This window comes from Lichenostomus cassidix, chromosome 1 (assembly GCF_008360975.1).
Source record: "Lichenostomus cassidix isolate B80296 chromosome 1, HeHo_3.0, whole genome shotgun sequence".
In the NCBI taxonomy this organism is placed as follows: Eukaryota; Metazoa; Chordata; class Aves; order Passeriformes; family Meliphagidae; genus Lichenostomus; species Lichenostomus cassidix.
The window spans coordinates 63312727-63340645 of NC_139479.1; the positions used below are offsets into that span (position 1 = coordinate 63312727).

At 40.9% G+C, this 27919-nt stretch overlaps 2 protein-coding genes across 4 annotated transcripts in view; one reads left to right on the top strand and one right to left on the bottom strand.

Moving 5' to 3' along the window:
• Positions 1-45: 45 nt before the first annotated feature.
• Positions 46-18117, top strand: LOC146444774 (phosphatidylinositol 3,4,5-trisphosphate 3-phosphatase TPTE2-like). The gene is made up of 18 exons (XM_085060806.1): positions 46-348; positions 1050-1208; positions 1622-1741; positions 3318-3417; positions 4199-4262; positions 4779-4843; positions 5412-5472; positions 5729-5810; positions 5893-5981; positions 8517-8578; positions 9506-9586; positions 10571-10676; positions 11294-11391; positions 11765-11860; positions 12329-12399; positions 13849-13930; positions 14109-14199; positions 17925-18117. Exons 1-17 carry the CDS (start codon positions 278-280, stop codon positions 14181-14183), a joined length of 1482 nt encoding a protein of 493 aa, XP_084916932.1. The 5' UTR covers positions 46-277; the 3' UTR covers positions 14184-14199; positions 17925-18117.
• SLC25A15 (solute carrier family 25 member 15) overlaps positions 16593-27919 on the bottom strand; it is a 13322-nt gene continuing 1995 nt past the window's right edge. For 2 of the 3 annotated variants that reach the window (XM_085060835.1, XM_085060843.1), the window contains exons 3-8: positions 27288-27415; positions 24139-24397; positions 21397-21534; positions 20892-21061; positions 19756-19914; positions 16593-18895 (exon numbers count right to left, since the gene is read on the bottom strand). In XM_085060835.1, the coding sequence (XP_084916961.1) occupies positions 18771-18895; positions 19756-19914; positions 20892-21061; positions 21397-21534; positions 24139-24397; positions 27288-27342 (906 nt within the window). In that variant the 5' untranslated portion in view covers positions 27343-27415 and the 3' untranslated portion in view covers positions 16593-18770. Of the gene's footprint in view, positions 18896-19755; positions 19915-20891; positions 21062-21396; positions 21535-24138; positions 24398-24899; positions 25003-27287; positions 27416-27919 lie in introns of all 3 variants that reach the window. The other variant, XM_085060852.1, reaches the window with a different exon arrangement.

Genomic DNA, 27919 nt, shown 5'->3' on the forward strand with positions numbered 1-27919 from the left:
TCAAGTGTCACTGGAATTGTAACACTGAATAATGTTATGGATAAGTACATACAGCTGTATTTCTAGGGTCTGGAAACTGATTAATGCTTTTTCTAACAAGTGATCAAAGCATTGTTTTCAAGTACTTTCTTAACCTATATATTTAATGAATGCAACTGAATAATCTCATTTTAGAGAAACTACTACTATACAGAATACTAAACCCAAAAGGATGTGAACAAAAGAATATAACAGTGCCCTTGTGACTGATATCTGTAGCAAAATATCACTTGTCTGGATGTTAATTCTCTTCTCTTGCAGTGCAACTAGGAGAAAAATTTCCCCATTTGTGATGTCGTTTGGATTCAGGTAAAAGCTTGTGCTTGTAATAAGGTGGACAAGGTAAAAATAGTCCCCATTTCTGGTGTAAGAACTTAGAGAGTTCCTTAAAAATCCATAACTCCAGCTTGCTTTGTCTGAAAAGTACTGATTCCCTTGTCACCCCCAGAAAAGGTAGCTTAAGAAAAGTACTAGGATTGAAAAATAAGTCTTAAAGAGATATGACTACGTTCTCCAAGGAGAGCTGAAAGTTGGAACCATAAATGTTGTTGACTAGGATGAAACTTCTTTAATGGCTTGTTCTTGGCTGGCAGCCTTTGAACAAACAGTTGGTCAGTTGTATGTAGTCTAGGTGCTTTAACAAGGCAAGCCACTAGAAACAGTTATTTTTACAGGACTACAATTAGTCATGAAAGGGAGGGAAGCTGAGTAAGGTGAAAGCAGCAATGATACTTGTATTCACTGCTTCTAGGTAGCTGTGGAATTATATATTAATAACTATAACTGTGTCTGAGGTAAATGTATGGGTCCACATAGATGATGTGGAACCTCTGCATATCACTTAAAATGCAGTTGGAAACCTTCAGCTTCTAATTAAGCAGGACTCAATTTATGCAAGAGAACACACTCTTGCTGGAACAGCTTAGAAATCTGGGCTTGTGCTATTCAGTTGATAAATGTCCATAATTCATTCCTGCCTCTCAAACTTACTTGTATTTTGTTCTTTGCAGAGTATTTGGAGTTGTTCTTATCATTGTGGACATTATTGTTGTAATTCTGAACCTGACTGTCACTGACAGAAGGAAGGATACAGAGATTCTTGAAGGTGTTTCCCTGGCAATAGCACTCTTCTTTCTCGTTGATGTTCTCTTGAGGGTGTTTGTTGAAGGGTAAGACATGGGGAAAAACTAAGTCCATGTGGCAAGTCCTCAAGATAGGAAGGAAGCAAAACTTCAAGCTTTAACTATGAACATGATGCCCTGTAGGCTTATTTTCTGGTTATAGATAATAGCCATGTCTTTTCTTGGCTGTGTATGTTGGTGGTTGCCCTTCCATAGAACAATCTTTAAGTGCTTTCAATATGAGTGAGCACTTGGAAACTACATCAGCTTTGCCGTAACTTATGTGTGCAAATCACGTGTAAGATTGTTTTCTTGGTGAGACTTCAGTGCTTAGTGTTAAGAATTACTGCAGGAGAGCTTGTCTCTAGCAGTAGCTCTGTATAGATGTTTCTCTTCCTGAAGATATATTTTAGTCTTTGCTACCCATATTGGCATCTGTCTAAAACTCTCCTTGGTTTCAGCTTCAGGAACTATTTCCAGTCCAAACTGAATATTTTGGATGCATGTATAGTGGTGGGCACTCTGTTAATTAATTTGACGTACTCCTTCTTAGACTTTGAGTCAGCAAATGAGATACCAAGGTAAGAGTGGTATGGCAGCTGGTAAGTGTGAGCTCTTTTTTTGATAATCTACAAATTTTTTGGGCACCTCTAAGCTAGACATGTGTGTATGAGATCACAAATGTGACTGTGATAGTGTCATGGTATCCAGTGAAGGATAGACACATGACTTTGGTCTCTAGTTATGCTGTAGACTGTCCCTGCCTCAAAGGCAGAGTTGATCTGAACATACTAGTTGGGGTAACTAAAAGTGAGTCCATCAAATGCTCTGACTTGGGCACTTTTTGGAGAAAGGTGTGCAGCAGCCCTGATAAAGAGTAGGGTCTGAAGAAGGTCAGAAAGAAGAGTTGGATTATCATAGCAAATGCAACAGACATCCTTCTAATGGATCTTGAAATAGAATGAGTTGCCAAACTGTCTTGTTTTCTTCATTTTACTTTCCCTAAAGCCCCATGGTGTAATACATGCTGGATTTTTCACCTGTGCTCTGGGGAGAGGAAGCATGCTGTTAGTTTGCATAAGCTACTTCAAGTCCTATTTCCTTCTGATTTCTGTAGCTTTATCAGGTGATAACCTGTGATACGAGTCCATTCCTGATGGAGACAGAACTTTAAGATGAGTTTATCTGCACTAGGTTTGACTTAGTGAATCTTTCTTGCATCAGCCAGGGAAAAGTTGAGCTCTTTAAGTTGAGTTCATCTCATTTGCTGCTAGCTCCAAGGAAATTCTGTTTTGAAAACAGGAGGGTGATACTGAATTAGGAAGAAGCTTATGGAAAAACTGAAACTTTCCTCCAGGTATCCAGGACAACCTTACCTTGCTTACTTTAAGGTCCATATCAGTGGAGAGCAGACTCTGTTCAACTGCAGATTTGTTTCCCATCGTGTTGGTATTCACCAGCATTTTTGCACAAGTGTGTCAAAACCTAGAAGGTGTGTATGCTGCTTAAAACGTATGCTCACATACCTCCTTAAGGAATTAAATTAGTTTGCCCTTGTTCCTAGGAGTGTGGGAAAACAGCTGCCCCAGTTCAGTTGTTTAGATAGAACCACTCACCTAAGCATCTTTCCTGTTTCAAAGTTCAACAGTAGTTCAAAGTTCCTCAAACCAAAGCAAGTGTTCAAGTTGCTTGAATGATTAAACACAGGATATATACTGATCTGTTCTCAGGTTTCTTAATCGAGTCATGATATACTTAGCCTGTCTAGCTTATTTTCAGTCATTTTTCAGGTGGCTACATACTATTAAATGTATAGTTGAGAATAAGCTTCAAGGAACAAAATTTTGGTGATAATAACATGGGTAATGTTAATGGAATTTGTTGCTTTCTAGCCAGAGGTGCCTGTGGGATTCTGAGCAAGTAGGGGATTTCCTAGTTCTGTTAGCTGTTCAGAACATGCAGTCACAAAAACACTTTAACAATAAACCCATGATATTCTTCAAGGATAGTATTTGTTCCAAAATCAGCCTGAGAAGTCCTAGTTTGATATATGAAACAAAGTTTTAAACTGTCTCTGAAACAGCTTTTAAAAAGCTTTAACCTTTACTTCTAAGTTTAGTTGTGTCTGTTTTCTTTCATGGTGAATCTGTCATCTAGAATGGTTACTTTGCTCCGAGTTCTGAGAATTGTCATCTTGATAAGAATATTTCGTCTGGCTTCACAAAAGAAGCAACTCGAAATGGTGACCAGGAGAATGGTAAGTTGGCTTCTTAACATATCTAGGCTACTACTGCTGTTTCCAGCTTTCTCCAGGCAGCATCAGTAGTAAGTAGCAAGGCTGACCATGGCCTATTGGTCTGCTACTGATAGTATTGCCCAAGCAGCACATGTGTTCAGTGTCCCTGTCTGAGCACTGGAGCTTTGCCTCCACCTTCAGTAAAGCCTTGTCTTTCTCAGCTTTGCTCAAATAAGCAGCAGCTTGACCTGGAAGGCTGGTGTATCAAAGTTATTCCCACACATGGGGGAAAGTAGGCATTTTCATGTGTTTGATGCTTTATTTTGGGTGCAAACAAGGCAGTCTAGCTGTAAATGCCTCTAAATGCCTATCCACTGTAAATGCCTCTAAATGCCACCCTTATTTTGATCGGGGCATTCAAGTGGTACTTTATGCTTCAAGTATGTCCTATTGCTCAGGAATGAGCAGTCCTGGTTATGGTACCCTTTCTGTTATTCTTTTTTTCCCTCAGTCTCCAAACACTCGAATAACAATGACAGATTCATGCTGCACTATGCAAAGAATCTGCAGTGTTCTTTTCACTAGAATAAACTTCAGGGTAAAAATTCTATACAGAGCTTCTACCTAAAAGTTAATACAATAAATGTTACCTTTGGATAATGCCGCAATGAAATGAGGCTCTGCTACTAAAGCTTAACTTGAGAGTCTAGATGGTTGAATTTTCCTAGTAACAGGTGACACTTGGTGATCTCTGGCATTCTTGTGGAAGATTTACTCTTACCTTTTTTTTTTTTTTGGTCAGGTCTCCGAAAACAAAAGACGTTATATGAAAGATGGCTTTGATCTGGATCTCACTTATATTACTGGTTTGTGGAAACAAATGTCACTTTGCGGCATGTTACGTCCTGTGAAGACTTGTTATTCAGTTAATAACAGCTTGTCATGAAAGACAATGTTTTAGACTCATGAAATTTAAGTATGAAGTCAAACCATACCTACTCCTTTTCTGTGGGCTTTTGAAATATGGATTCCTGACTGACACTATTCTCCAGAATTAGCCTTCTGGGAGAGTTTTACATGCTGTATGTAATCACAGAAATTTATATGAGGCCTAGGGAACCAGTGCTGGGAAACCATTGACTTGCAGTATTTTTGCTTTTGATTCTGTGGAGACTGACAATTGATGGTGGCTGATGCTTTGGGAAGCACTATTTGTCTTGCTCTAGCTATGCTAAATGTAGAGAAAAGGCTACCAGAAATGGGTAATTGTTCTTATAATTAGGGTAGGAATAAGATATTTCATAAGGCTGTTCCTCAGTCATGTAGTTCTTCTGTGTAGGGGGACTTCCTGCTGTTACTTGTGATTGCTGTCTTCTCAACAGATCGAATTATTGCAATGTCATTTCCATCTTCTGGGAAGCAGTCTTTCTACAGGAACCCCATAAAGGTAAAAATCTTATCTACCAAGTTCACTTTTTCTGAAACCTGTTTCTTTTATAGTTTGCTGCTAATTTACATGTGTCCTAGATTGTATCAATCCTGGTTCTGCTGCCTTTGCTGGTTGGAATGACTGACTGATGATCTCACACTGTGGTGCACTGCTTATGTTGTAGTGTCTCAGCTAATCCTAGTGGATTGTATCTCATAGTTTGGATACACCAGTGCTTTGATGCTCTTGTTCCTTGGGAATGCTTTGAAGAATCAAGACAGTTCTGTCCCAGGCTAGTAATAATGATGAGATATATTCACCTAAATAAAGTTATTTAAAAGGCCTGCATAGATAATGTCCATTTCAGAGCTATGCTTCCTGATACTGTAGAAACATATATAGAGCCAGGAAGATAGCTGCAGTAGTACTTTTATTCCTGACAAGAACCTGAGCTGTTGGATTGGAAAGGCCTGCTGTCCAAGGGCTGTTCATGAATGCAGTTGCTGATCCTAGTTGGGGGATGGGGGATTGAGGTGGCAGTGGAAATAAGGAGTAGAGCACTAACTACTCTGAACTTATTGCTTAGGAAGTTGCAAGATTTTTGGACACCAAACATCCAGACCACTATAAAGTCTACAATCTTTGCAGTAAGTATGTTTAGCTGCTGACTATATTGAAATATTTGAGATAAAATTTACACTTACAAGTGAAAAATGTGAAATCAGAAGCTAAGCACACATGGCTTTAGCCAAGTTACCTCAAGTTTTTTTTCATTTTGATCCATCTGTTAACACTACTGTATTTTAGACACTAGTACATGCTCAGACCAGCAGTTGTGTGTTACAAGTGACTTTCTTTGTTACAATTTTTCTCCCTGGCATAACTTCAGATCTTTTCCTATAGGTGAAAAAGGCTATGACCCCAAGTACTTTCACTACAGGGTGGAAAGGCTCTTCATTGATGACCACAATGTCCCAGCACTACAGTGAGTCATGTCAAGAAATACATACATTGTAGTAGTTCTATGTAGGCATTTGCTTTGATCCACTAATTTTCTTCTTATGTAGGGACATGCTGAAGTTCACTGCCAATGTCCGTGAATGGATGAGTCAAGATGAGAAGAATGTCATAGCAATTCACTGTAAAGGAGGCAAAGGTAGGATTTCTCATGTGTAATCTATGTATGCTACAAATCATACTACTTTGCTATTGTTCTAGCTTCTTTGATGTGTGGCCTTAAACCATACTATGAGAAGGGTTTATAGTGTAACTTGACAAATTCTGGGGACACTGTGATGACTAGCAACAGTTTAGTACTCTGTGTTTAGTGTTACATAACTCCATCTTTAGTTGGTCTGAATTGGTTCTTAGTCTAAGCTGTCATTGTGTCTCTTAAAATGTTCTTCAATGACTTTCTGGTGCTCTGGCAGCTGGACAGCAGTCCCCCAGGAGAGACTAGGGATAGTAGGCTGCTGAAACTGTTGCTGTTAAAAGTGATAGGCTGCTGCTTTGGCTTCTGGTAGCCAGTCACCCATGCCAAATACTTTGGACTGTAATATAGGTCAAACTGTCCATTGTTCAGGTTGGAAAAAGATCTTTAAGATCAAGTCCAACCGTTAACCCAGTATTACCATGTTCACCACTAAACCATGTCTCTCAGTGCCACATCTGCATGTCTAAATACAGGAGTGGAGATTCAACCACTTCCCAGAGCAACCTGTTCCAGTGCTTGATAACTCTGTTGGAGAAGAAATTTTTCTTAATATCTAATCTAAATCTTCCCTGGGGCAACCTGAGGCTAGTAGCTCTCTTCTTCTTGCTTGTTACTTGATGGAAGAGACCAACCCCACCTCACTATGACCTTTACAGCAAAAAGGTCTCCCCTGAGCCTCCTTTTCTCTGGGGTAAACACTCTCAGCTGCTCTTTGTAAGATTTGTGCTCCAGACCCTTCCCCAGCTCTGTTGCCCTTCTCAGGACACACTCCAGCATCTCAATATCTCTCTTGCAGTGAGGGGCCCAAAACTTAATGCAGTGTTCAAGGTATAGCCTCTCCAGTGACAAGCAGAGAGGCACAGTCACTGCCCTGGCCCTGCTGGCCACACTGTTGCTGGTACACCCCAGGATGCCATTGGCCTTCTTGGCCACTCTGGCTCATGTTCAGCTGCTGTCAACCAGCACCCTAAATTTCTTTTCTAGTGACTAGGGCTGCTTTTCAGCCAATTTCCCCTGAGCCTGTAGCACTGTGTGGAGTTGTTGTAACTCAAGTGCAGTTGCACTCAAGTGAACCCAGCCCTTCACTTCATTGAACCTCATACAGTTGGCCTTGGCCCATCAATCCAGCCTGTTCAGATCCCTCTGCAGAGCCTTCCTGCCTTGCAGCAGATCAACACTCCCACCCAACTTGGTGTCCTCTTTGAACTGAGTGAGTGTGCACTCAATCCCCTTGTCCAGATTGTTGGTAAGGATATTAAACAGAACTGGCCTCCTTACTGTGCCCTGGAGCACACCAGTAGTGACCAGCTGCCAGCTGGATGTGACTTCATTCACCAACAGTCTCTGGGCCTGGCCATCCAGACAGGTTCTTACCCAGTGAAGAGTGCACCTGCCCAAGACATGAGCAGCCAGTTTCTCCTGGAGAACACTGTGGGAAATGGTGTCAAATGCTTTACTAAAGCCCAAGTAGACAACATCCACAGCCTTTCCCTCATCCACTAAGTGGGTCACCATCTCATAGAAGGAGTTCATGCTGATCAAGAAGGACATGCCCTTCATAAATCCATGTTGGCTTGGCCTGATCCCCTGATTGTGCTGTATGTGTTGTGTGATACCACTCAAGATGATCTGCTCCATAACTTTACCCCTCTAGAATGTTCTAGATACTGCTGGATCTTAAATCAAGATACATACACACTGTATTAGGTGATAAGAGTACAATGAAGTCTTACAGAAACAAGAATAGTGAAAGCTATCAAACATAAGAACCAACCTGCAGGTGCTATCTGCAACCAACAGTAGTGTGGGAGCCATTGAAATGCATGAATAACTGCAAGTAAGCCAAATTTCCTTGCAAACGTCTGCCACATCTTTAGCCACCTGCTGTAACTACTGCAATACTTGGCTTAAAGTAAGTGGTTACTTAACATTAAATAGTTGGCCCCAGGTGGAGCTCTGTTTTAAAAGGTTTTGCAAAACTGAATGTTGAAACTACTTGCAGGTCAAAACCAGCTTGAAGAACAAGTGTAGGGAGGGTGACTGCACCTCTTGAGATTTTAAATTAGAAACTGAAACTATATAGGCATCTTCATGCTAGCAGACTTGATGGCTTCTTAGTGGGGTTGTGGGGAAAATGGTTGGGGCAGACAAACAACACTTGAGACTTATAGCATTGGAAGACTTCAGTTTATAGCCTCATCTACTAGAGTGCTTGACTCTATTCCCTGCTGAATGGAGTGTGCAGATACTGACCAGCTGCCTAAGTTTTTCTGGTAATGAAAATGTGGGGACAAGGAACAAGATGACAAACTGTAGTATCTTGTCTTTAACTCATTCTTGTCAGAAGTACAGGTACTTGACTGTCACTTATAACTCTTGAAATAGATGAGATAACAGGAGATGATTTCACCTTCACAGAAATAATCCCAAATGCCTTTGAACTGCTGTAATTCAACTTGCATTGTATGTCTAATACAGGCAGGACTGGAACAATGGTCTGTACCTGGCTCATAGACAGTGACCAATTTGAGAGTGCAAAGGTAAAAACTGCAGTTTATTTTTTGATTTGTTTAGTATTCAAAGTGTCCTTCTAGGATTTACTGAATTGGTGAAATGCACTAATACCCTGCAAAAATTCTATGCTAGAAAAAGCATTCTCTGAAAAGTCTGGTTTCAAAAATTTCATGCAAGTCTTGCTACTGTATAAATTCTGATGGAGAGTATTCTTGATCTGAAAGAAGTGGGAAAACAGCATTTAACAGGTTACTGACCTGAATCATTCTTTTTGAAGAAGTAATGGGTCTAGGGTCTGGAGCAACAACTTAAACTGTAGGTGACTTCTGAGCAAACTCTCCTAAAGATAGTATCACTGGTTTTAATCAATTTTTTTGGCCAATCTCTCTCCAAGTAGTGTGAGGCATCAAGAATTGTCTTGTCTTGACAGCCATCATTACAAAAGGAAGCCCTTCTAGGGAAAGGGAGAAAGATCAAGTCCCAGCCAGGATAAGTGCTTTTGCTGCTTTAGTATCCTGGGTCTGACATATCAGCTGGAGCCTTGGGGTGCAGAAGGCCTAGGACACTCAAGATAGTCTAGGCAGACTATGTATCCATTTAACCACTTGTTTACCTCTGAGTTTGGTTTGTGAAGATGTGAGTTAATGTTCAGCTTGGTGTGTCACAGACCACTTGAGAAATACAGATGGTTCTAAAGCAACTGCTTGAAAGTCACAGTGCTCTCCTTCACTCTTTCATGGATGACAGATTTATGTATCTGACTTCCCAATTAGTATTTTTTTTCTTGTAGTTAACAGTCTCCTGTAGAAGGTACCAAAACAACTATTGCATATTTTCACATGTGATCCTTTACTGGTCTTGAGTAGTGTAGTTCTAGTTTACTATCCGCTCTTCAAGAAGGGCAATGGTGGTGGGATGCATAGCTTAACCCTTTAAATTACCTTCTAATGTAGGAAAGTTTGGACTACTTTGGGGAGAGAAGAACTGATAGAAGCACAAGTACCAAGTTTCAAGGAGTTGAAACTCCTTCCCAGGTAAGCTTGAGCAGGTTTAGTATCAGTAGCCAAACCAAACCAATACAAACCTTGTGAGTGCTTATGCTACCCCTGCCTTGTTTCAGAGATGTAGGTGCCTATTACGTGCTTAACTCCTGAACTTTCTGTACTCTTTCCATAAGAGTTGGAAGACTAACAACTGGCGGGATTGCCCTGCATCTTTATCCTCCCCTTGTGCCCTTCTCTGCATAATAATATCAAATCTGAAGTATAGTATCCAGGATAACAACAGAATTCTTGAGATTAGGAAAGCTTTCAGTCCAATCCCACTGTTCAAGCAGGGTGACCTGGACAGATGTGTCCAGTCAGGTCTAGAATATCTCCACAGATGGAGATTCCACAGCATGTCTGGGCATCCTCACAGGGGCATGACACTGTAAGGCAACTGGATTGGTTAACAAGGATTCACAGAAGCCTGCAGTCTAGCCTGGGATGGGGCCATGGCTCTGAGGTGGCTTGGGTGGAGGAATGCATCTTCTGAAGACTGCATTTGCTGGGAAATACTGCACAAGTTTTTGCCTCAGACCACAGTTTGGGGCTTTGCTCATCTTGATTTACTTTTCTGTGTGATGCAGAGTTGTGAAGTGAATCTGGTGACAGGGTTACTTATAGCTGCTGGTGTAAAATAAAAATATAGCTGTCCTTCAGTAAAATAAAAATATCTGATATGTTTAAGCATTCAGCCTCTTAAAGCCACAGTGTGGCTTCTTGCTGAACTAAAAAGTACATAATTCCTCGTAAAACATGGAATTTAAATGGTGATTTAAAATGTAGATGTTGAATTTGTCTAGAAGATTGTTTGAACTGGGGAAGGGAAGGAGAACAATTGTCTTTCTTCTTAGCTTTGGATTTTGAAGAGCTAAAAACTTGGAGTAGAAGATCTATTTATGTCCTACTTCTGCCAAGAATTAATCTATATGGGGTACAGAAACTGCATAATATGTCTGTGTTTTTGCATTACAGAGTAGGTATGTTGGGTATTATGAGATCCTGAAAAACAAGTATAACTTGAAACTTCCATCAGAGAGACAACTCAAAATAAAAAACCTCAAAATCCACAGTGTACATGGTAAGAACTCTTGTATTTGGACATTCCACTGTCTAGTAATGGTTTCCTATTACATGCAGCTGGTAACTGTCTCTCTTGCTAAGCCCGGGATAGGAATGTAGACTTACTGGGATTTGAGAATTTAAATGACACAGAACACAATGAAGAGTATTTTGGAGTCAGTTGCTCTGGATGTCTGGCCAAATGATGGCTCACATGCAACCTGCTTTTTTTTGGAAGGGAAATCACTTTTCAAGGGAGACTAACTCCCCAGGTGGAACTGGACTCACTAATGTTTCTCATACAGCCCTGTTTCAGTACATGTGTACTGGTAATCTTGATCAAAGGCTGGAAGTTCATCACTCCTTGTTCTAGGGGAGTTCAAACTCCTGTTATTGTTGTCAATGGAACTAGAGTCTACATTAGCTTGTTCCCCTAGTGAGATTCACTGTTACTTCAAAATGCAATTTTCAGCCACTGAACCCTGACTTACATTTAGCATTTGAGTTCTTTAGAGTCTTGAACAAGGCATTCTGGAAAGAAAGCATTTTTGAATGGGATTGCACTTGTTTTCTATGACTACTTATGTTTCCAGCGAACATGTGTGTCTCTGGTATAATGCAACACTTTGTTCCTAGGAGTTGGGAAAGGCAACGGAACTGATATGAAGGTGCAGATAGTAACAAGAAAGCAAGTTGTACTACAGTGTGTCTGTGCCAATCAAAAAAACTGCAAGGTGAGTACTATGAAGACACATGAGTTGAGTCACAGAAGCTGAAAGCTGACTTACAGGTCAGAATTGTCTTAGTTTTATGTCCAATATTCAATTTCTACACAATCTAACTAAATGGATGATGTAAATTCCAAGACAATGAAAGAACTAAACTTTTCTAAGTCCTAGGAAAATAGTAGTAAGATAGTGAAGGTTTTCCCTGGGAGTCACTTAAATGCAAATAGTTCACTCTGTCCTGAGTAGCTGAAAGTGTTGGCTATCATTACAGCACTGCTGTTCTATTTGTGTACCATGAATGGTTAGGTGCTGTCATAAATTGGTCCCTTGTCTCACTGCAGAAACTTTCATAAAGCAAATACTTTATTCTTTTATCCAGGTCTTCTTTGATTCTGAAAATGACACTGTAGTCATTGGCTTGGAAGACTGCCCTGTGCTGAGTGGTGATGTGAAAGTCAGATTTGAATCAGATTCTGTAAGTACAGCAGTGTGAAGACCTTCACTTGTGTATAGGGAGAGGTTGTAATGCAAACTGCAGTGGGTCCTGCCTGGCTGGGCAGCGTGGGGCAGAATCTGTTCCTCCCCAGTGATTCCTGCTGAGTCTCACTGTGCAGTGAGGGATGCAGCAAGTGGTGTAACATCAGTGTAGGCAAGCAGGAGAAGCACATGGCTGTTCAATAGTAGTATAACCAAGGCATCTTGGGTTGGGTACTTGCTGCTCCTAACCATAGAGCTCTTATCTCATTGTATTAAGTGACTTGGTACTGAAATAATTGCAGAGAAAATAGTGATGTGTGTGATATTGGGCTCTTCAAGTGTATTGACTCTGGCACTGCAGCTTTGTAACCCAAATTAGTGAAGATAGTGAAGGTGGGTACTCTTGCTCTATGAAAAACAAGTTCTATTGTGTAACACAGTTCTTAAACAAAGTGTTTGTGTTTAGGATCTCCCAAAAGGCTATGATGGCTGTCCATTCTTTTTCTGGTTCAACACTTCCTTTATTGAAAACAACAGGTAAGTGATTATAGTGAATGCCTTCAGATCCTAATTTATGGTATCTGAACAGAGCTGAAAGATCATAAACATGGTACTGAAAGCTGAGCTAAGACAGGCCTGATCAGCCAGCTAACTTCCATGTGGGTACTGGTCACTGACCCTCAGCTTGACCGGGTCAAGTAACTTGTGAGCTGGCAGTTGCTTGCACTGTGCTAAATATTTTAAACATATGGGAGCTTTTTATCCTAATTTAAACCATTGGATTGTTTCCTCAGTGCTCTCTGCCACTGTTAATGAATTTGAATTCAGAAATGTAGTGCTATCTATTCAAATCTGCCATCCGCTGTAGTATGGCTGCCTGAGAGGCAGGAACTTGCTCAGTAGCTTAGCAGGCAAAAATTAAGATCACAATTAGAGGTATTGATGCTTGGGATCACAAAGAAATGCTTTTAATATAGTTAGAAATTACTGTGATTTTGCTTGCTCAGACTAGAGCTCCTGGAGAAGCTCCAGCTGGTAAAAGTTGTGCTTGTCTACTTTGCTTGGGGAGTGATATAGAAAAGCAGGGACAGGGGAGCCTTATTTATCTTTGGTTTGCCTTGATTGACAGATTTAGGTAGAGGAACAGTGAATTTGGCATATGAGTTATAATTACTGTGTTCTCCATGACTGGAATAGGAAGAAAACAATTTTTACCTAACTGATTCTGTTAGAGCCTGAGGAGAAATAGCTGTGAGTCTGTTTGTAACTGTTAACTTCATATGCTGAGCCAGCAGTGCAATTTGCAATCTAGGTGCAGACACCTAGTTAGACAAAGCCAGTGCCAGCAGAAATGTATGCCTGCTGTCTGATAGCCATGCAACATTGCCATCTTGAGGGTTTTGCTGACGGGCTTTGTTTCCTTCAGAAATATGGAGGATGCCCCACCTGGCTACCTTTTCTCCCTTTCTGCCCAGGCCTTCTGGTAGACCTGAAGTGAACTAGGTCTGATCAGAAGTGAAACAACTCTTAAGGCAGTGCTTCTGTCTCTAATTCAGACATGGCTGCTGTGCAAGGGTTTAAGTGATAACTAGATATTAATTTGGTAAACATTAAAATTGGAAAACATGCCTGATGAGGTTGAGTACTGAATCAAATCCTTGCCTTTAGGAAGGTTGGTTATTAAATTCCTGGCACTTGCATCAGATCAGGACGCCTTGAGCTGAATGTAACATTAATTTCACTCTGTCTTGTACTGTGGGGCTCTGGGAGAGGGGCGGGGAAACAACCTACAAACCCATCAGGTTGACTTTGTTTTTCAGACTACATGTGATGCAAAGCATTGTTCAGGCTTGGCTGATGTCTGTTTGAATTCAAGGTCTGGGGCTGTATTTAAAATTCTAGGGTTGAGCTAGAAGATCTCTCATCTGGCTGAAAGGAAAAACGTGTCTTAGGCTGTAAGATACACTACTGAATTTTGTCTTTCAGACTCTACCTTCCCAGGAATGAGCTGGATAACCCTCACAAGTCTAAAATGTGGAAAGTCTATAGTGAGACATTTGCTGTGGAGGTGAACTTTATTGATCCATAAGGGAAATCTGGAAGAAGGGAAATATGTAAAATTCATCTATTTGCTGGAGAATGTCTTGCTGTCTCAGTATGAAGGGAAGCAGTCTCATTTGGATGTACTTAATGTACTGTGTAGAAACAATTTCTCAAATAAAGTCACATGAAGTTCTATCGTGCAGGGCAATAATACTCTGAAGAGTTACTTAATGTCAGTTGACTGTCACATAATGGACTGTTGGATCCTTGGAGCTTAGATATCTCTGCATACAGGTAATTCCTGTTTGAGTAATCTAAGAAAATTACCTGTCTTTAAGTATGAGCAATAACATGATGGTGGGTGAAGACCAGCTGTGTGCATGAGACTGGAAAAATCTGACGTGCCTCCCTCAGCACTGAGTTTTCTATGGATCAGTACAAAATGGGAATTTTGAGGGAGAAATAATTATCTTCCTGTGTTGGATTATTGATTCTTGAGCAGAAGCCTTGGTATTGAACTGCTCTTTTATCAGGAATCAGTGATGTAGGGCTTTGAGCAACACCTGGCCTGGGAGTTCCCTGTGGAGTTGGGAGACTGCACAGGTGCTTTTCTACTGCTGTACCTCCCCACCAAGGGCTGTGATGGCCACTTGCCCTAAGGCTTAAGTCTGGCTCTCATCAGGTCCTGAGCATTCCAGTTGCCTGAGATCAGTTAGTGTGGCTGCCTTAATATCTGCATGTGAGGGGTTTGATCTGTGTACCTGCTGATTTGAGCAAATTGTGGAAATGCTCAGTGACCACTCTTGAGTCCTGTAATGCACAAGCTTCCAGAATGCTTATTCTACTTCCAGCTATTATCAGCATTGCAGCTCTTCTGTGGTGACTGTACCTTCATTTATGTGAAATGTGTGTTGAGGTGTTAGCTTCTTGGTTCTGCTGCTTCAGTAGTCTTTTTGTTGTTAGGAGCCAAAAGGTGGAAGGGAAGTGATGTAGCTTTCCAGTTAATGAAGTAAGCAGAGAGGTCATATACCTTCCCTGTGCTTACTTGAGGATAGGGGTGTACTATGAAGCACACCATGTGTGGGCTCAACTTTTGCTATTGCAGTGTATTTACCCAATATTCAGGAGTTGGGCTCATCAAAGTTGCTTCTATCAGCACTGTACTTCAAGTGGGGAGGCTGAAGCCTGTCTTGAATGACCAACATTGTCAGACCAATTGCTTACAGTTCTAGAATGAGCCTGGGTCACTGAAATACATGAAGTCCAAGCTCCTGTGCAAAACAAGCCCTGATAGAGTTGGCTTATCCAATGTAGTTCAGTTCTGTGTAACTCCACAGATAGAATTTTTCATGCAATACTTAATCTTGTAACTGCTTTTCCTTCCTGGTTGGAATTTCCCTTATTCCAAGTGGTACCTGTTGGATCTTGTCCGGCCCCTGTAAGCCTCTGCAAAGAGCTTGGCTCTATCCCCTCCCATGAATGAGGCAAATGTAGACTCTTCAGCTTTCTGTTAGGGGTGAACAAACTATTTTCACTGTCCTCTGTTTGACTTGCTCCAGTATTGTGACCTTTCTTGTGGTGTAGAAGGTGAAATTGGATGTGGTCTTCCATGTCTTCTCTAACAGATGTGAGAGGTATGAGCAGAGGGTCAGAACTGTCTCACCTGCTGGCTCCAGAGCCTGCTTTAGCAGCTTAGTCTTTCCTGCAAGAATGTGCTGGCTCATGTTCAATTTCTGTGATGCCATTCCCCAAACTTTAGTGTTCCTTTGGAGCCAACTGCCCCTCAAGGTGAAGTGGTGCTGGTAAGGTTGATGCAAGCCCTACATCTCTGGCCTGAGAAAACGAAGAAATTACTTACACAGACATAAGACACTAGAGGGCAACAGGGCAAGCAGGCACACAAGGCCTCAGTGTCCCCATGAAAGTGCCTAGGGGCTAAGAGGATGCCCTTTTATTGCAGCTAGAAGTGTCTGATGACCAAGTTCATTTTGGCTTAGCTCAGGCAATTGGATATCAGTGTCCTAGGATGCCCTTTCTCCTGGCAGGGCACTTAAGGCGACTCATCTTCCTGCTTATGGAGTAAGCCAGTTTTCTCAGCAGCAGCAGAGGCTGTAACAGCAAGATACAGCTGAAGCACGTGCAGTTAAGTAAAAACTATTGTGTAAGCAGGAATGAGGAACTAAATAGCTGTACAAGGACTATACTATGTTTCTCTTGGGAGATCCAATCAGCACTGCTCAGAAGATGGTAACAATAGGCCCTGTACTCCCTGTTGCACTGACCTTCGCAGGGTAGTGGACTGTCATGCCTTACATATGTGGAATTTAGGTGACCTAAGCTGGACTCCTGGAGTTCTTCTGACAGGAAACTTAACCCTATAGCATGTATCATGGTAATCTAGAAACCTGGAGTTTGAGGTGAACCTTAATATTAGAACTGACTTTGGTACTAATGAAGCAAAAGACCAAGTGCTCAACTATGGGCTTCATTTTCCGTAGATACAAATCAGCAGTTGTTTCACAGCACCTTTTTCTAGCTGCCCCCTTCCCTTCTGTTAGAGGGCTTTATATGATCATTGATTGTATAGTCTTTCTTTAGTTTCAGAGGTGGTGATGCTGAATTCAACCTCTTTGTTTCTCAGCTAGATGTGCTTGCTAAATGGCATAAACAATCATCAGGGTACTCAGTTAATCAAATGAAACTTTATTTCCATGAATTCCTATACCAACATTATGAAGTTTATAGCTGAACAACTGATACATGTGTACAGCTTAAGCAGCTCTGAATGGAAAAATTACTGCTTCCATCAACTTCAGAAGGTAAACTCTCAAAAATGCCACCAGCTTTTTGCTGTAGGTTGTTTTAAATATCGTGCTTCTCTTGAAGCTTCAACTTTTATATAAAAAACTGCAACCATGAGCTTTAAAAAATGAAAGCAAAGACAAATCTAAGAAATAGATTGAAGTATTCCACTGATGTGGAGTCAGTCCTCACCTTTTCATAACTATTAGAAACACGTATGAATATACTATTTATTTTAGCTAGACAACTTTGAAAAGAAGGGGAAGTCTAACAACTATTAAAGCCTCATCCTCCTCCCTGAATTATTTAAACATTTAGTATAAATTCCTTTTCAAGTACTGGCAGTGCAGAGTGTTGCTGCCCCTGGTGTACCAGTAAATCAAGGTAAATTGGTGCAAGAGACACTGAAGATTCTTCAGCTATGCCCTGGTTTAACTGCCTTTTGTCATGGTGTATGAAAGGGAGATGAATTGTTCCTTCTGCACTTGGAGGCTGGAGGAGCAAGAAGGTTTTGTGGCACTGCAGCAATCACATTCCATCAAAGAGTCTGTAACAATGTAAGGAATGAGCCAGTTGAAGTGCACTCTGGCTCCACTGCAAGAAACAGCAGGTATTGAGGTAATTTCACCTATGCCTAAAGCTTGTTCCTGTTTCTGGGAACTGAAAGGGAAACTGTAATATGCAAAACTAGGCTGCTCCAGCTCTGACTGTCTGTCACTCACAAATGTGACAAGCTGCTAATCTGTGTAGCTGTGATGATCTCAGTGAGTCAAAGGGCTCTGTCTATGCCCCCCATGCTGGTGGGCTGCACTTGCAGCACTCAGGCTGCATCTCTGTACAATTCCAGGCCAAGTTTGTGCTGTTCTAAGACCTGCTTTGACTTATTCCAGGATAAGGCAGTAGCTGCTTCTTACAGGGCAGAGCATGCTTGTACAAAGAATATTCTACTTGAAGAACAAAAGTGGCATCGGGAAAGAGGTGTCAGTGCATCATTTTGGGTAATACTAACTGCATATTTAATTGAGCAACATGACCTGGCAGGCATGCCCTCCAGGCCTGAAGGTGATACAAGCTATCCAGTCATATGAGCTTTTTCCACTCAGCTGAAGAGGCACAGCAAGTAGCAAGACTACAGCACCAGTAAGATTCTGCTATGCCAGAGACCCTAGTGTCAGTTGTCTTTAATAACTCAGTTCTGGCTTTCTGTTCCTCTTCAGCTTCCTGTCCTTCCAGTGTGTGGCCTCATTCATGCCAAAGTGACCTAAACAGGAGCCTGCACAAGGTTACAACTCTGTGCTCAGAGCCAGCAGCTATTTCCAGCAGTGTCCCTTATGTTAAGTGGTGCTTAATGTACTCCAGCATTTCTGGAAAGGATTTAGAAAACAATAAAATGCTGCATAGCTGCCTTAATATTGTTACTGTGCTTCTTTTATCAAAAATGCAGGCATATCTCGGGCTCTGAGACATAAAAGGTATGGGATGAATGTTTCATACTTCTATAAACCCATTCACTAGGATAGAGTATGTGAGTCAGACACTCTCTGCCATGATCTTGGCAAGTCACAGAGCAGCAGGGAGCTAGAGAAGGACAGGGGTCTCCCTAGGTGAGGGATATGTCCAAGTAATCTATCATCAACAAGATTAGACAAGTTGTTATTTTGAGTCAGACACCAGCAACAACTGCAAAAGGTCAGCACTGCAGCAGTTTTAAAACCAGTGCTTTGTCATAAACAAATCACAACCTACTGTTGCATATTACATTAAAGCCCACAGGTCAACGTCAATCTTTTTAGCACCATTACAGGTCAGGAAAGACATTTATGACATGCAATGTACCTAGTGCAGAATCTGTAAGATGGAGATAGTTCTGCTTGTCCAATTCAAGCAGGATGTACACACCTCCATAAAATCACCTGATTTTAAAAGATTACAAATCATTGACTGGAGTTGAGTTCCTAAAATTAGGTCACTGATTTGGTTCTGCTCAGACCATCATGTGATCTCTCTGTTTTACATCATTTATTTAGATGACCCTTAAACAATCTCTTGTTCATCTGCTAGCATCAGTAAGAATCTATTTGTTTCATCATAAGTTTCCGGCTGTACTCGTAAGCAAGGAACAGTGCCCCATTGGCCACGAATGCACGGATCATAGTTGGCGTTAGTCCAGAATACAAGGCAAGTACACCTGGAAATGAAACCAGAGCCAGTTAGCAATTTATTGAAGTGGCTGTGGCTATCAACCACTGTGCTCTTACCTGTGAGGGGATACTAATGCTTCGAGGAGCATGAACAGAGAGAGCTGAACTCACTGGTGTAACTGCTAACTGTGGTGTTACTGGATATTGATACAGGAGCATCTGATGTTGTAACAGGAGTTTAGCCATGTAAGGGCTTATATTAGATGCTTATTTCAGGTACGACAAGGTCTCGGTCACTTGAGATACACTTGACAATGGCTGTACCACAGCTGGCAAAGGGGGAAGCAGGACTAGGTTAGAGCTGTGCCCCAAGTCAGACTCCAGTTCTTATATGTATCTTACCTACCAATGGGACCAGGATTTGTATCTGCTGCCATGTATATTCTTAGACCCTCTTCCAAAGCACCTGACACAGTCCTTTTCCAGAGAGGAGATGGCTCAAGTTGCCAGGTCTGTTTGATAAATTAATCCTTAGCCATATATTAACTTCTAGAGGTGGAGAAAACTTCTGCATGGAACTTAACTAGTTCCTTCAATTGTCATATATAGACTTGGTCACAGGTAATGGAGCCCATTTCTTTATCTACTTTTAATGCACAGTAAGCTTCTCTTAGCATTAAGTGAATCATCTCCTGAACAAAGAGGGAGAGTAGATGCAGTAGGTTTCAATTTCTAGATTCTAGGCTTTCCAGACTGCATGAGGCAGATATTTGTTTGCTAGAAACAGTTACTGGCTGTCTCTAACAAATTATCACTGGACTAAATTTCTTAACAGATTTTGGGTATTGGAGCATATGGATTCCAGTCTGCAGCCCTATAGCTTCAGTTGATCTGCTTGCATACTCACCTTCAGTTCTCACAAGAGTTACAAATGTTCCCATAAAGCCCGTCTGTTTTCCAGCCATTGAAAGAACCTGAATTCTGGATTTGACACAGTCCACAGGATACACAGCAATCCACAGACAGCTGCCTCCAAAACCTCCACTTATTAACAAAGGAATGGGACCTAAAAGTTAAGAAATGTACTGTTATACACACCACAATATTCACCAACACAAATACAACATTGTTTCATCTACAGGAGTACAGAGGCACCTGTTCCCCCACTAACCTTTATTTCAAGCCACTGGTAAATTGCAAGTCTTAACTAGAAACACAAAGATTATAGAAAGTGCCTCTTAGATTATTGGCTATGTTAAAAAGGTGTAACTCAGAATTCAGTTTTGACTGTATTAACTAAATTAACTTCTCTAACATTTGTAATCACTTTCCAAGGTTAATTGTGAAAGGATTTAGAGTAACATCATATAGTGTTACTAATCACATATACAGAGATTTGTTTGGTATTTTGTGATCAGTCATTTTTTTCATGATGCACCCTGATTTTCTATTTCATATCAGATGTTTGTAAATACTTGATAACAAGGGAGTCCAGAATGTATGTAGTTAAAATCCTGACTCAAAGCAAGACAAAGTATTACTGTTAAGTCTTTCAACAGGAGACAGACAATCTTTATTGTGGCATCACCACATTTTTTTTTCTTTTCTAATGCTCAATCTCTGTTTTCTTACTGTCATTGTAATTACATCTAATGGTCAGCACACATTTCAGCATATACTTGAACACACTGCTTGAGAGAATGCAGCTAAATACTTCAATACTTCATTCTAAATGGCATCTGAAATGAATAGTTCAGAGTTACACTGTAGGGTCAGACATTTTAGCAGTTTTGTAGTGTTAGCTCACTCTGCTTATTCTCCATTTATAATATATCCTGCTTCACTGGAAAGTGGCCACTTCAATAATTCATTACTATATATAAAAAAATGCAGACCTCCATATTTAGTATGCCTAGTTTCCTTAAGTTTGCGTGTATTTTACAATTGCTGTGCATCATTAGTATATCCTCAGGGAAGATGTGCCCCCTTTATGTCCCCCATGACAGCATGCTGAAGCCCACCTGTAAAAAAAAGGCACCATACCTAACTCATCTTTTGATCTCCCAGAGGCAAAGAATGTCCGGCTCAGTTCATACCCTCCAAAGAAGAAGAAATAGCCTGGGACTTCCCGCAGCAAAGTGCTTGACAGCCCACGATAAAATCCCAGGGGACCATCCTTTTGGATAACACCCTTCACTACTGACCAAACTGTACTGAGAGAGGTTGATCCAGTTAGTGATACTTAATAGGCAGATAATGAGAGGTTACAGAACAATAGGCAACTGCAGCAACAATTAAGGGAGAGACCCATTGTGCAAACAACTGAATTAATGTAAGATTTAGAGCAAGAGTCTGCTGGGAGTCCAGCAGAATTCCACTGGCATCCAGCTTTACTAGTACTTGGAAGGTCTGCAGGATGTGACCCTGCCAGCCACAACTCTTCTCAGGTTAACAGTGCACTATAAATGTGACACTGAGCCAATACAGGATCTGAAGAAATAATACACAAGAAAGGGTTTCAGAGGTACTGAGCAGGGTGTATACTTACTTGTGTCCCTGGATTATCTTTCCTGACAACTGCATTTCATGCATAGCCTGTAGCCGGCACTTCACCAGCTCTGTGGGACAGAGGACAAGGGTGGCAAAGGCAGAGGCGAAGGAGCCTGCAGCAGCATTCTGTAGATCACTGCAAGAAAGAAACTGCAGAAGGTATTCGGGCACTGACCTTCGGTGCAATGGAGCCATCATACCACCAATCAGTTCCCTAAACCTGTATTCTAAATAGCATGAAGAAAAACTGACAGTCTTAGGGGAAAGATATTGTAACTTGAACTAGAGGGAGGAAAAACCTAGCTCACCCCATTTTCTTATACGACTCAAAGACACCCTTTTGACACCAAAGAGATATATTGCAACCTCTACCCTTTTTGCTATACTTAGTGATTACAGCAGAATAAAAGTCAAGAAGGGGAAGATTTGATAGTGTTTATGAAGATTTCCAGACTTGTTTTACTGAGCAACCTTTGGTTACTAGTTACTTCCTCAGAGAGAGTAGGAGCAATAATCACCTCATATAGACAGATGTCAGTATTTTCAAATTCACCTTACCACTATTAATAAAGGCTTTCAGTGGAAGATGCTAGAAAACTGAAAGCAGGCACAATGGATCACTGTAATCTTTGTATGGATGTGCTGCCATGAATGCAACCATGTGAATCAGAGACAGCACAAACATAAACCACACCACCAAACAAGACAGCACTGTCATCTGCAGTGACTCAGTGTTCCAAAACTGGGGCTTAGTTTGTGATGATTTTACACATACCACAAATTCTGGGCTGCTAAACTGCCAAGACTCAAAATGCTGGTACTCCAGGGCCATACTCCTTTATGATGCATTTTAACCAGGCTTCTACAGACACTGGTGTGTTGGGACAGGAGCTGCAAAATAGCATAGAAGTGGAGCTTCTCTTTAAGAACCTGGGGAGTCAGCACAGAGACTGATGTCACTGCAGTACAGAAATTCTTTCCATTCGAGGGAGATGTTTGCCTTGTGCCCAGCAGTTTGATACATCTAGTAGTATCAGAGATTAAAGCTACAACTTTTCACCTTGAAGCATCACTGGACTCAAATTGTGACTTGAAGCAAAGCTCCTGACATTCAGATATGGCAGTAATGAAAACTGTCAAAGTGGAAGAAATCAGTAACAGCCTGCAGAGCAGCAAATGGAATTTAGCACTTCTCTTTCCATTTTGTCATCTCACTTTAGACTTTAGCATGAAATGAAATCTGTTTGGTTGGACTAAACATCTGTTAAAAGATAAACAGAATTGTGCATTTCTCTATCCATTTGTATTCTTTGTTACTTATGCATCAGTGGCATGTATTCCTTTAACTGAAAAATGTTTTATAGCTTGTCCTTGTTTTGCCAGGCTTCACACACTACCCAGGGTATCCCTAAACACAAGCAGGCTAGACAAGCTTATTTCCAAGCCATTCAAAGGTATGACTGCAAAGGTAACTTAAAACCAAAATAGTCTAGCTGGTTTTGAGAAAACTCAAACATTATAAAATAATGCAAAAGTGAGTGGCAGTTGCTTATACATTGGAAGGAAAAGACGACCAGGTTCACCTCATCTGTGACTTGATGCATTTTCTTCTTCAGGCTAAGATAACATGACAGTTTTTGAAATAGCAGAGGCAATGAAGGTAATTGTAGTTTTTTACTTGTCAGGTCTGGAAGTTAGCCACCTCATCAGGGCTGCTTCCCTTCCCTCCCCTACAGCACACAAGGGCTGCTCGACACATCCACAGTAAGAATAGGTGGGGATGTCCTGGACAGACCACATGCCCTCATCAGTGCACCACTGAAGACCATGTTAATACAACTCTCTCTTACATGTACCTCATAAAATGCCCCCACAATGATCCAGATGAAGAGAACAAGGAAACAGCACCAAGGGAGAATCTTTCAAGTATACTTGAATTCTTTTATGTTTTGTCCTAGCACAGTTCTGCAGTCACACTATTTGACCTTGAATCAACAAGGCATTAAAGAGCCGTCTGGGATTTAAAAAGCACCATTACCTGACTAAGCAAAGAAGGATCAGATGCCAAAGGTGCTTGCTACTGCTACATACTCAAATTATGTTCCCATTCTGTATCTGACTCCAAAGACAGAGTAGTACACCAATGTACAGTTTCAAACTTTCCTGCACTACCTTCCCTACATCCAGCATGACCATGCTGCCTCACTCACGTGAGGAGATGAAGCATATTGCTGGTATGCCTACCTCCTACATTTAGTGGGTAGGAAAAAGTAAGGGGCTTGTAGGCTGAGCAAACTTTTGAACCTTAAATAAATACATTTTTAAAAGAAAGACAATATTAGAAAAGTGCCCTTTCACCTTAGTATGCCTTCCTGTAAGAAGAGTCACTACCTCCCCTGCAAAATCAGAACAACCTAGATATTAAGGGAATACTAACTTTCAGGTGTTGCAATGCTCAATCCCATTGGTAAAAATGTTCCAGGTCTTGAATACTCCAGTTAAGCTGTGATCATCTAAACCAGCCAGCTGCAGTGACTGGTTAGTAGATGGCTCTGTTGTAGTTAGACACCATATTGCCGCACAAAGGCCTATATTCCAAAATTTACTACACTGTAGACGGGCAGAGGAGAGCCTGGAACCTCACTCACACCCTGACAATACAGTATTGGCAAATAGCAATTGCATTATTTATTTACTTATTTATTTATTTAAAAATACCAACCAGATATTTATTACTAACCTGAGCTTTGCTTTCTTGTCTACTCCAACAATTCTTCTCACAATCTGTTGGCAAAATCCATAGCACATGAACAGAACGGAGTTCTCTGCAATATTGGCTACAAGTGCTGGTGTGGTTCCCTTGTAGAAGCCTCGAAACCCCACTTGCTTATAGGTTTTCACAAAACAGTCCACAAGTCCTTTGTACATGTTGGGGAACGTCTGCATCTTCACCTTTGCAGTGTCAAAGGGCTGGCCAGTCGCCACACAGGCTGTCCCACCTAGGCAAGCAGTGGAAGTTAACAGGGTGGCTGAAGGTTATCACAACTGCAACACCTATGCTCAAGCTCCAGTATTAGGAAAATCACACAGAAAGCAAAGATTAATTAATTCCCTGCAGAAAAAAGACAAGTGTGCTGATTTTAGCACAGTGGCATCAATTGTTACTGGTGATTTTAGTTACCTTAAAAAAAACATCAGGCAAAGGAGCAATAACAGCATGATTCTCATTATACATTTCTTTATCTTATGAAAAGCAAGCATCTAAATGAATCAGCTCACTTGTATAAACTTGTGCTGAATTAGAGGTATTGTTCTGCAATCAAATCACTTGTGTCAATGACTTAAATAATGTTTTCCTTTGATCATTAATGCAGTGGTTCAGAAGCCATCTCTGATTTTACATTCCAATAATAACAAGAAAATCCCAACCCTGAAGATTGATAATCAAGTGATTCCTCCAGGACAAAAGGAAAACTGCTGAGAGTGCTAAAGTGATCATACATGATAAATTGACAACTGAAGACTCAAACCGTTTACTTCAAAACTCCAGGTGGCTCTTAAGTACATTTATTTCAAGGGACTGGAAGAAAGTGTTGAGTATAAGCTGAAAAAGGGCAAAAGGGCAAAGTTTCTCAACATGTTATCTTTTCCAAACTGAACTGCAAGGTCAATACCCTCAAAACTCGTGTGATATTTCCATCAATGTCATCAATAACCATTTTGCTCATGGTGCAGTGTTCTTCTGCAAGATCTAACTCAGTTCTGTAGTCTGCAGGAAGAGCTAATGTTACACTTTTTCAGTAAGAAACAGTGCATAGTGATAGCAATCTATTAGAAGCAGATACCTGACAGGAAGCACGTGACAGGTGTAACTTATATATGCTTTATGGTTTTATTTTTTAGCAAGAGAGAAGAACTGTACTAAAACAGAAGCTGATCTTTAACCAAAGCACAGTTGACATGCACATACCTTAAATTAGCTGTAAATGCAGAGAACAAAGTAACTGAAATGGAAACCATTGTGTGACTCCAATTAAGATCAGCTCTTTTTTAAGTGGGGAGAAGAGTAAGCAAGTGTTTGTTTAACTAGCGTTATTTGCAATCCATTTTACTCTTTGCAAACACATTTGTATAGCATTGTTCTTGCTTCTCTGGAAAGAGGTACTTCAGGCCTTTGAGAGAAACTCAGGATTTAGCTGCTGTAAAACCTCATTCTCAACCAGATGGATCATTAAAAGCTTCAGAACAAATCATGCAAGGAGGCATGAAGAATTTCCTGCTCTGGAAGGATAACCAAGGAGAAAAGTAGCTGGTTCAGACCAGTAACACCCATGTAAGCTTCAAATGAAAAGCAGAGCTGGAAAGGCTCAGCCAATGTTATCTGTAGGGAAGTCAGGTAGATATTAATCTACAGGACAAATGCTAGGTTCCTGTAATAAAATAATGGCAAAAAAAATGGTTGGAAGATGCCCAGGAAAACTGGGAATGGTCTTGGAAATAGAAAGCTGAAAAAATGGGAGTTGACAGAGAATGGCCATTCCAAAAAGACTGTCATTGGAGGTGGCACAAAAAGCCTAGTAAACTGCAGCAATAAACTTTGTAAGCCTCAAGATAAAGATCAAGAGTCCGAGTTGTTACTAAAATATTAAAGAAAAAAAAACCTCTTCCAGCCAGCAGTGGAGTTATTAAAAAAAAACCCAACTGCTAAATGAAAACAAACAAAAAACCAAAAAGTCAAATCTGTTTGAACATTCAGGCAAGTGTGGTCCTAATAATAACATGGCAATGGTGGTGAAAAGAGTCCTACTGAATCAAAGAAGTGATTAGAGGTTGCTTAGATCCTAGGCAAAGGACTATGACCCACAGACAGCTAAATGATTTATTTATTCTTGTTTAGAATTTACATGCCTCAATATGTCATTACTTATCAGGTAGTCAAGACTGTATCTGGAGAGGAAGGTAAAACCAGGTTATGCATTTGCTGGAGGAATGAGCTGTTTGCTTACTTAATTACATTTTCTAAAGAGCGCAGAGACTGCCACACTGGACTTGTGCTATCTGTCACACCTTGCTTTCTCACTGCACTGTTAACCTCCACTCTGACAAATGACCTCAAATAACTACCACTGAATGCACTTAACACAATTTATACTGTCATATTCACAGCATTAATACTGTCATAAAAGGACTGACTGTAATAGTTATTGTATGGGAGAGAAAAAAAATCCATAAAATTGTTTAAACTGGTTACAATAGTAAATTAGTCAACACCTCCACCTTTTCCACATCAACACTGTCAGCTTAGAAATGTCAAAAGGCCCCTTTTCTGTGTCAGAGTTCAAAACTGCATCACCAACATGGCAATGTCAGCAAGATAGGGTAACCGTTTCCATACAACTGGTCCAGCAAAATTTTATAGCACAGACTAGACTGAAGTCAGTTATGCAAATTCATCATCAGTTCTACTGCTCATCTTCACAGCTTTTAGAGATTCACACCAGGATGCTGCCTGAGCCAGTAACCCTTCAGATAGCCTCTTGTCCTTTTCAGTTAGGGAGGGCTCCTGTGACAAAAGCAGCACCTCAAGCACTTACACACTGACTTCATTCCAAAACTTAAACTTGTGTAACCAGGGAACTTAAACCTCCTTACAGAGAATGATTAGTCTAAGTAAGGTTTTATGCCTTCCCTGTGTGACAGGGGTTTTGCCAGGGCTTCGCAATAGTGATACAGTTACAACACTGGCTGAGGTCACTACCTCTCCTCCATATCCTTGAAACACAGAAGGTGAGGCTTTTCATAGCAACAGGCAACTGCTTTGATATTTGCCAAAGGCATTAAAACTGTCTCTCAGAAGTTTTGTGCAACTTAAGTTCTCTCCAGCATTACCTGCAGCACCTGCTGTGAGGTCAATAGCAGCCTGAATAGCAGAGTTGATCCTCATGCTTCACACTTGTTTATAAGTTACTTCAGAGCAAAGTCTCCCGTTTCCTGGTAGGTATGGAGATACTTGTCTCCTGAGGGAAGAGAAAGATGAAACATACACAGTTTACAATAACTTGACAGACAAAAGTATCACAGCAATGCTCTCAGATCCACTCTTCCATTTAGAGACAGAAAATTCTTGGGCTCAGGAATGAGGCTTAGCATATTTGTATTTTGACTGATTTTGCTACATTGGGCAGGTCTCCTGGCGTATCACTGCCTAACATCATCTTATTTGGGCTTTGCAGCTTCTAATCTCCCTGGATCTCTCAAATGAAAGCAAAGAGGACACTCAGGGAACAGTGCTGAGAGTTACCTTTATATTCATTATAGAAGCATACCCTTCCCTTAGGTGTCTAAAGCTGGAATATTTCACACCTGTCTCAGCTCCTCACCTATAAAGCAAAACAGAATCTGCTCTCCTCATGGTGAAGAGCAGCTAGGAGAATTCTCCCCATGATGATATAGGCACATTAGGTGGCTCTCAGAAGATGAGTATAAAGGGAATGAACACGAACATTTTGAGTTGTGTCTGG